At 39.4% G+C, this 8,485-nt stretch overlaps 1 protein-coding gene across 3 annotated transcripts in view; it reads left to right on the top strand.

Moving 5' to 3' along the window:
- Window positions 1-1,130: 1,130 nt before the first annotated feature.
- The window catches only part of STXBP5 (syntaxin binding protein 5), a 170,029-nt gene continuing 162,674 nt past the window's right edge, over window positions 1,131-8,485 (top strand). For 2 of the 3 annotated variants that reach the window (XM_032650692.1, XM_032650690.1), the window contains exons 1-2: window positions 1,131-1,468; window positions 2,671-2,768. In XM_032650692.1, coding sequence (XP_032506583.1) covers window positions 1,310-1,468; window positions 2,671-2,768 — 257 coding nt within the window. In that variant the 5' untranslated portion in view covers window positions 1,131-1,309. The remainder of the gene's footprint in view (window positions 1,469-2,670; window positions 2,769-8,485) is intronic. The other variant, XM_032650691.1, reaches the window with a different exon arrangement.

The following is an 8,485-nucleotide window of genomic DNA, read 5'->3' as shown; positions in this document are numbered from 1 at the left end:
TGCTTTCATCCTACCAACAGTAACAGCTACAGGAAAGAATTCATTTTTCCCTTTCTAGGTTCATCTTTCCTGGTACCCTTTATAAGTCTGTCATCCCCTTGCCACAGACATAACCGTTGTCTAGACGCTGTTTTTCAAAATCCAAATCCAAATCAATCCAAAACAAAGCCCATCAATAAAGCAACAACAATAATATTGCAGCCAGCAGCCGGGAGTGTGTGCCTCATTAAGGGGTGAGAATATAAACCCCCGCTTCAATGACCGATTTTGAAATAAAGGATTCCTGCTGCTTGTTAGTCATCAACATTTTTACTCTCCCAGCTGCAGGAAAAGCAGCTGCATCCTCTGGCAAGGCAATTGAGATGGGAGAAATTTAGCCACGGTCTGGGATTTTCGCAGAGGATAATTTAAACCCCAGCTCCACTCCGGTGGCTGAGGAGGGGGTGGGTACGAGCGGTGCGCATGCTCAGCAGCCCGGCTCCGCCGAGGCCCAGCTGCCGCCACCGCCGCGGCCGGTGCTGTAACCCAGGCTGCCGCTGCTGCTCCGAGCGGGCGTTGGTTCCGTGTGCCGAGGCGCCCTGTCAGGCGAGAGGGAGCGGCCGGGCGGGAGCGCGGGCGGCGGCGGAGCCTGAGGTGGGCAGCCGGGGCTCTGAAAGAGCGAGGGCGGGCTGAGCCAGCCTCGGAGGAGCGAAGCGGAGAGCTCTGGGACCCACCCCGGGCGCCCTGCGTGCTATGGCCGGCGGGCAGCGGCGCTGAACGGCCGGGAGGCCGAGCGGCGGCGGCGGCGGACGGAGAACCGGCGACCCCCGGGAGGAGGAGAAGCAGGAGCGGGAGGAAGCGCCGAGGGACTGTGGGGCCCGGGTGGGCGGCGGGGCCGCGGGCCATGGACTCGGCGGCGGCGGGGGCGAGCCGGGGCGGCGGCGCGGCGCAGAGTCAGCCCGCCGCCAGGTGAGGCTAGGCGGAGCGGGCTCGGGGCGCCGCTGCCACTGCTGTGCCGCCGGGCCGCGGAGCGAGTCGGCGGCGGCGGCGGCGGCTCAAGCGGCGCCGCAGCAGCCGCGGCGAGCAGCGGCGGCCTCGGAGGAAGAGGGGTCGGCGCTCGGGGTTCTGGCGGCCGCGGTTCTCCCGTCGCAGTATATCCTGCTCGGATTATCTTTTGCTTCTCCCCAGCTGCCTCCTTCCCCTCACACTGACACTCTGTCCCACACCTCCGCGTCCTCGGTCGAAGCTGCCCTCGGCCCGGGCTGGTTCCCCCCCGCCTGGGGTCGCCCCTTACCTCTCCTCCCGGGCTGCGGGGGACCCCGCCGAGACCATGAGGAAATTCAACATCAGGAAGGTGCTGGACGGCCTGACCGCCGGCTCGTCTTCGGCCTCGCAGCAGCAGCAGCTGCAGCAGCAGCAGCACCCGCCTGGGAACCGGGAGCCCGAGATCCAGGAAACGCTCCAGTCCGAGCACTTTCAGCTGTGCAAGGTGAACGGAGCGCGCAGACCCGCGAAAATCGGGGTCGTTTTAGGGGCAACTCAGGCTTTACACACGAGTCGAGGGATAGAACGCCAATAATAATCATACCTCGAATAAAGGTCTCGCTCCTCTAGCACACTTTGCTTGGTGGGCTATTTTGGAGATTGACATCATCTTACTCCTTTTCGTTGATTTTCACGTGCGGCAGTCATTTCAAGGTTGCTTCTAACGTATTATACTGACCTTAATCTTATGGCTTTTATATTCAAGCATTTTAATACATAATTCACTGACTTACAAGTTTTCTTTGGGAACAGTGTCTAATGAATGTTGTTTATCAAAAAGCCAAACGTGTTCAACTAGATATTTGCTCATCACTTTTCCCTTAAAATGTGGTAGGAGGCTTAAAATATGAAATCATAGGGTCTTTCTATCATTTTGTTTGGTGAAAAAGTTAGAGCTGTGATTTTTGCCCATTAATGGCACGACAGTTGCCATAGCGGTCTGTAATTCAGAAAGAATGATGCAGCGAATTAATTCACCAGCTGCTCAATGAGAAATACAAACTTGTGTTGGTATTAATACCAGGCATTCATAAGTCAGAGTTTCATAAAAGTGTGTACATACTTTTTTGCCCCAGTGTCCTAAAATTATTAAGGATTTAATTGCAAAATGCAAAAATATATGCTGTGTTTATTTTCATTCTGTTACAGTTGCAAAATGATGAGATAGATGTTTGCTAATTGCTTTACTGAATCCTTGATTAGAGTAATTATGACAGCATTTCCTTAGAAATACTTGTATTTAGCATCCAAATAAAGTAATGATGAAGTTAGCACACTTGAAAAAAAGCATGAATTGCATTTTTAAACGAATATACAGAATTTTTGACCACTGCAAACTTCAGTAATTTGTTCTCAGACATAATAGTATAGAATATTAAATTTTCTTCTAAAGCCTACCACTATGATGGAAAAGCAGAAATTAAGGTTGGGATCGTTTTTTTTGTTTTGTTTTTTTGGTTTCAGATTCTGTGTGCATAGGTTTTTGTTTGATGTAGACTTCATAGTTTTTTTTTTTTATAGCAGTGCATGTATATGTGTTTTGCATCAATTATAATTGCTTCTCGGTTCTAATACCTCTATTGACTTTTCTGTTTTAAAACTTTGCTTTCTGCCTTGGTTGCTGTGATGTCACTTGCCCATCCCTAGACTGTTCGCCATGGATTTCCCTATCAACCCTCAGCCCTGGCCTTTGATCCTGTACAGAAGATCCTGGCAGTGGGAACTCAGACTGGTGCTTTAAGGCTGTATCCTTTCATTTAATTTAATTTAATTTTTTAACTTTTACTGTATTCTCCCCAGTCCTTCTGTATTGCTGATTAGTTGCTTTTCCTGTTTAATGCCAAAGAAATGGTATGATCAGGTATTATGTGAAATCATGTGGTTGTATCTCCCCCCATGATTATACTTGCATGCAGGTTGTATGTTGCTGTGATGTTTCTTAGGTCAATTTATAGTAGCTAAACACGTATCCACATAGAGTTCTAAAGTTTTGCTATAATAATTACTGTCTTTGCAGGGAAGTAGAAGTTTCTAAGGGGAAATATATCTGCTTATACTAGTGGTCTATTGAACGGAGTATGTACAGGATGAGGTTTAAAGATAATAGCACAAGGCACATTTTATTTGCTTTTTTAAAAATATTGTGCATGGTAGATGTTGAAATTATGACTATTTATTCTAATGAATTAGAGGTTGAATTTGAATTTGTTTCTGACTTGTCCATCTAGAAAATCATTAGAAAACAAATATAAGTTTTATATAAATAGTTATGAAGTATTGCTATTTCTAAAAGTTTTAGAGCATTTTGTTAGTATAATGCAAATGGAGAAGTGTACTGTCTTTATATGTTTTCCCTTTGATGGTCTACGTTTGTTATGTATATGTAAATACTGTTAGGCTAGCTGTACGTATTAGTATAGAGGATTATTTTTCTTGGTTATGCATGAACTGTAATTGTTTTGTCATAGCATTTTTTTCCAAATACCTACTCATTCTTCAAGATAATTTTTTCAGTCTGAACAATGGAGAACACTTCACAATTCCTCTCAAACTATTTAACTTGAAATAAAATTGTGTTTACTTTTACTATGATATTTACCCATATTAACCTAAATGCCCTTAATTTTAAACTTAAACATAAAATTTTAAAAAGAAAATGCTTTGTTCATCCATCAGTAGGATATCTGCTTCCTACATATTATTGAAGTAACATGTTGGTAATAAATAGACGAAAACACTAGATGATAAGAAACACGGAGGAGCAGGAAACTTTACTCCCCACGTGTTAGATTTATCTGGCTCCTGAGAAGGAGGAGGGGAGCCTGCATTTGAGTTAAACATGTGTCTTACCTTTTTTTATAACCTTTACAATCTTCATTTCAAAGTAGTGCTATATGTGGTATCAGGATATTTTATTTGTGATTAGTGTGCTATGTTCAAAATGCTTATAAAAGTTTTCACTGAATTGTGTTACTAAGTGAAGTCTATCATTCATAGTAAATACCAGTAGTGCACTCATACCTGTAAAAATGGTAAAATCTGACCAAGCTAGATCTGAATCTGTGAATTTCTAAGACAGTATTTCTAAATAGTTCTTACCCAAATATCTAGATAGTTGACACTAAAATATTTTTTACTTCAATTGTATAGATATTTTTATTCCGGTATCCAGTGATCAATACCTTCTAGTTTAGGGCTCCTATTTTAGTCTTGTGAAGATGGGAATAAAATTAATTTTGGTAGTGTGGGTGCTAAGTGTTCAGCAACACCCCGTGTAGTGACAGAGTAGTGTGGTATTGGATCCAGATGGACTGTTTAGAATGAAAAGCCAATTTTTTTTGGTTCACAGCAAAAGAGTATCACCTCTGGACTCAAAGGGGGAAAAAAAAAGTTGAATTAAATCAACTATTTTTAGATTATTTTGGTTTTCTTTTAAGTGGGTTCAATTTTTACTATTTTCCCAGTTGAGACCCAGTGTGGTCTCAATTTTCTTACGGTACATAACTTTTTTCCTTTAACAGCCAGTCTGCTCCTTTTATAACTTAATATAATCATGAGTACCGCAAGCAAGGCTGATTTTATAAAATCAAATGTTTTTCTTAGACAAGACTTTTTACCCCTACTGCATTTGAGGAATTAGCAAATTACACAAAGGGAGAAGTTAAAATTGAAATGTTAGGCCTAATGCTAACTGTCAAATGAAAAGGATCAAGTGTACGAAATCATCACTTATATGTCTTTTGCTTTTATACATTTTTTTATAGTTAAATACTGCATGAAAAGTGAATCTGTAATTTACAGTTACACTCTAAATTTTTTTTAGAACCTCTCACTGTATTTACAGTGAAGTTAGGAGAGCAGTTTACCAAATACATTTTTATTTTACCTTTTTACGAGATTTATATGAACATTCCACAGTGATAAATTGGTTTCCCTACCAGTAATACCACTAGTCATTCCTTCTGTTAGGTTTAAGTAGGAGATAAGCTTATGAGCTTTATTATGGCTTTGGTTTGTAGAAAATCTAAAGTAAAATAGAAATCTTTTTTTATTTTAAAGTAAAATAAAAATCTTTATCTAAAACAAGACTAAGATCTTTTTAGTTTTACATAATTTCCACATACGTGGCTTAAAATTTGTTAATTTCTCTGTTCTTTGTTTTGAAAGCTAGACAACTATAGTTTATTTCAAAGCTCCATATTGGTTTAATGTGCAGACTTAATAATAAGTCTCTTCTCTTGCCCTAGTTCTTTTATATTTTTCACTGTTGCATTTGGCTTCTTACAATCCTTCTCTTTATTTTCTTCTCATATTAGACTCTTGTAGTCTGTCATACATTTGTTCTAAAAGATGTCTTCAGAGCAGAAATATACTTGTAAATAAAGTCTTCTTTCATCTAACTGTCGAGCAGAGTAGGAGGTTTTCAAAAGTGGGACTGGGTTATTAGAATTTGAATTGCATGTCTAATTTAACTAATAGAATGTCTTCCTAAATGTTGGAGGACTATACTAAGTTATCTATTTTGAGGTTAGAAAAAAAATGATGAAGAATTTACATCCGATATCTAATGTTTGTAGACAAGAATTGTGAAAATCTGAATCCTTAAACAGTATCTAACAAATGATGAAGCAAGATAAATTTAATGTATTTGCTGCATTAACGTATAGCAAATGGCTGATGTCATTATAAACATGCCTTGTGTTCAACCTTTTTGGCTTCTGGAGTGAATATGAGGTTGGAACGAACTTACTAATAGGAAGCAGGGAAGCATAATTTTATATGCCAAGTTGTACAGTAGTGATTTAATTATCTTAATTCTCCTCCTTTCGCCATGTAGAAATAGGTACAGTTTGGTTCTTCTGAGTAATCTAAGCATCAGAACTATTGAGATAAAGTAATCATCTATCCCCATATGGAATAAGTAAAGGGGAGAAAAAAGGTTCTCAGTGAAGAATGAAGGCATTTCTAGTAATTCTGCTGTTGTCCTTATCTGGACTCCTGGTTTACTAGTATAATTTTGAATTGCTTCATAGTCTGTTGTAACTATGGGCTACCCTGATCTTATTTTAAGGTATTTTCGTCTAAACACAACAAGGTTGTTTTATGTATGAGTATCTCAAGGACTGTGCCAAAAAATGGACTTTCAAATTTACTTAATCTTTGTAAAAAATTGAGTTTTTAAGTATCACAATTATCAAAGGATCTCATTTATTGTCTTCCTGACTTGTGGAAAATATCGTAGGCAGTCTCTGCTTTGATAAGGCATGGGCTTGTCTTTCAAATTGCAGTGTAATTTTGCTGAATGCAGGCTTACAAAATGATTTCTGTACATTGGAGTTCATTTAACAAGCACTTGTTAAGCGTTAACATTCGATTATGAATTGTGGCCTTATTTCTTGTTCGTGTCTTGCCACTAAAGAATTATGTGTCCTTGAGTTAGTTTTTTCTTACTTTTAAAATGAAGGTGCTGTATTAGATGATTTCTTCGAGAAACAACTTTGTGATTCTAAGTAGCTATATATTGTTCTAGGTGAGTATGCAAAAGAAATGAAAATATGATTCTTATGTTCAAGGACTAGAACTAGATAAACATAATTGAAATAAGAGTTATTTAGGGTCTACTCACATAACACAAGGTCAGATTACAGGGAAGTTTATTGCGTTTAATCACACTTCTGCACATTAGTCGATGAGGCTTGAGAATGGCAGGGAAGGAGGAGTCGGAAAAGTATTCTAGGCTAACAGTGTGGGCAAAAGTAGAGAAAAGGGATCATGGTAGTTTAGAGGAATACTAGAGACTGCTTGGAATTGTGATCCTAATTGAGTTGGAGGGAGAAATAAGGAACCAGTAGGTGGAAAACCTTGAGTGCTAGCCTGAGTTATCTGGGTGTTATTCAGTAAGGAATCATTGTAGGAATCATTATATAAGGAGATATGCTCTCAGGAAGACCTTGTGATTTTTAGGATGATTAATAATGCAGTGGTTGAAAAGAATAGAACCAAGGGAACCTTAATATGTAACTAAATCCATATGGGTAGTAAAGTGGATCCAAAGCCGGGGTAGTAGAATGGGAACTGGAGAAGGACTTGATGACTTCTTTGTATCAGATCTTAGAGGGAGCAACCAAAGGTGGTGATAAAGTTTTCAAATACAGCACCGAGGCAATTACAAGACAGAAATGGAAAACTTGGTAAATAAAGAGTGTGGCAGAGTGATGTGGAGTTTGGAATTATGTAATCTTTTACTTTTATCCTATTGCCATTTCGAGAAGGTAGCCTAGACTGATTCTAGCTTGAGAATTTGATACGCTTTTACATTTGATTTCCTTTGGGTTGGTCCTCGGTGATTTCCTGGATTTTGTTATTGAATCGAAATAACTTAAAGTCACTGTTAGCTGTTTGGCTTTGTCCATTTATCCTTGGTCAGTGTCTCTCAGTAGTGCTAGTATTTGGGGCTGGATAATTCTGTGGGTTTGCCCAGCACATTGCAGGCTATTTAATATCCCTGGCTCCCACTTACTAAATGCCAGGGTTACCTCTGCTGTTAGTGTGGTAACCCACATGCCCTCACACACTTCCAGGGGCTCCTGGTTGAGAACAACTACACTTTGTCCTAGTTCTTCACCAGTTAAGTAGGAATAATAACCCAATTAGCTCATGAAGTGAGCGTCAGGATTAAATGCAATAATGTGTATGTTTTTAGGACCATGCAAGGACTGTTTTGGTGACTATTCAATATGATATTATTATAAATATGAGAGTTTTTCTATGGTTTTAATGTTCAGTTCTTTCATTTATTTCAGCAAATACTTGCTGAGAAGCAACTAGCTGCCAGGCTCTGTGTAGGAAGGCCTTAATTTCATTATTTTTGTAGCTGATGTAGTCAGTCTTCGAAGGAAAAGGTCTTCAAGTACTGTTTTTGTCTTTAAAATGGTTGTGTTCTTTTCAACCACAAGTTTTAAGGATTTCTATTTAGATGTGATAAGATAATACGTGAAAGTTTGTTTCGCATAGTAGGTGATAAATGATTGTGAAAGTTTGTTTCACATAGTAGGTGATAAATGATGGTTTAATGGTTTTGTACTATAAGATAGCTAGCATTGCAATGTTTGACTTGCTGCTTATTAATTTTATTTTATTGTAATTAACAAAACTGGAAAAAAGATTTGGAAATAGATTTTTGTTCAAAGTAGTTAAGAATGAAACAGTTCAGCTAGAATTTAGCCAAATTTTTGTTACTCTTCTACCCCGCCATCCTTTTTGTTCATAGAAGAACTCTAGTCATTTGAAATTCTAGCTGTAGAGGAGAAACAAGGACTTCGAAATACTTTTACTTCTCAACTCTTAGCTCCTCACTGAAGAGGACTTTGTATAAAAGGAACAATGAGTACTGTGTCAGCTATAGGTTGTGATTCTCAGCGTGGAGTACTGCAGCAAGGAGAATAGGCACATTTACTTTAGA

Source organism: Phocoena sinus, chromosome 12 (genome assembly GCF_008692025.1).
Source record: "Phocoena sinus isolate mPhoSin1 chromosome 12, mPhoSin1.pri, whole genome shotgun sequence".
Taxonomy (NCBI): Eukaryota; Metazoa; Chordata; class Mammalia; order Artiodactyla; family Phocoenidae; genus Phocoena; species Phocoena sinus.
The sequence above is the reverse complement of the archived record's forward strand: the minus strand, read 5'-3'. Positions and strand labels throughout refer to the sequence as shown.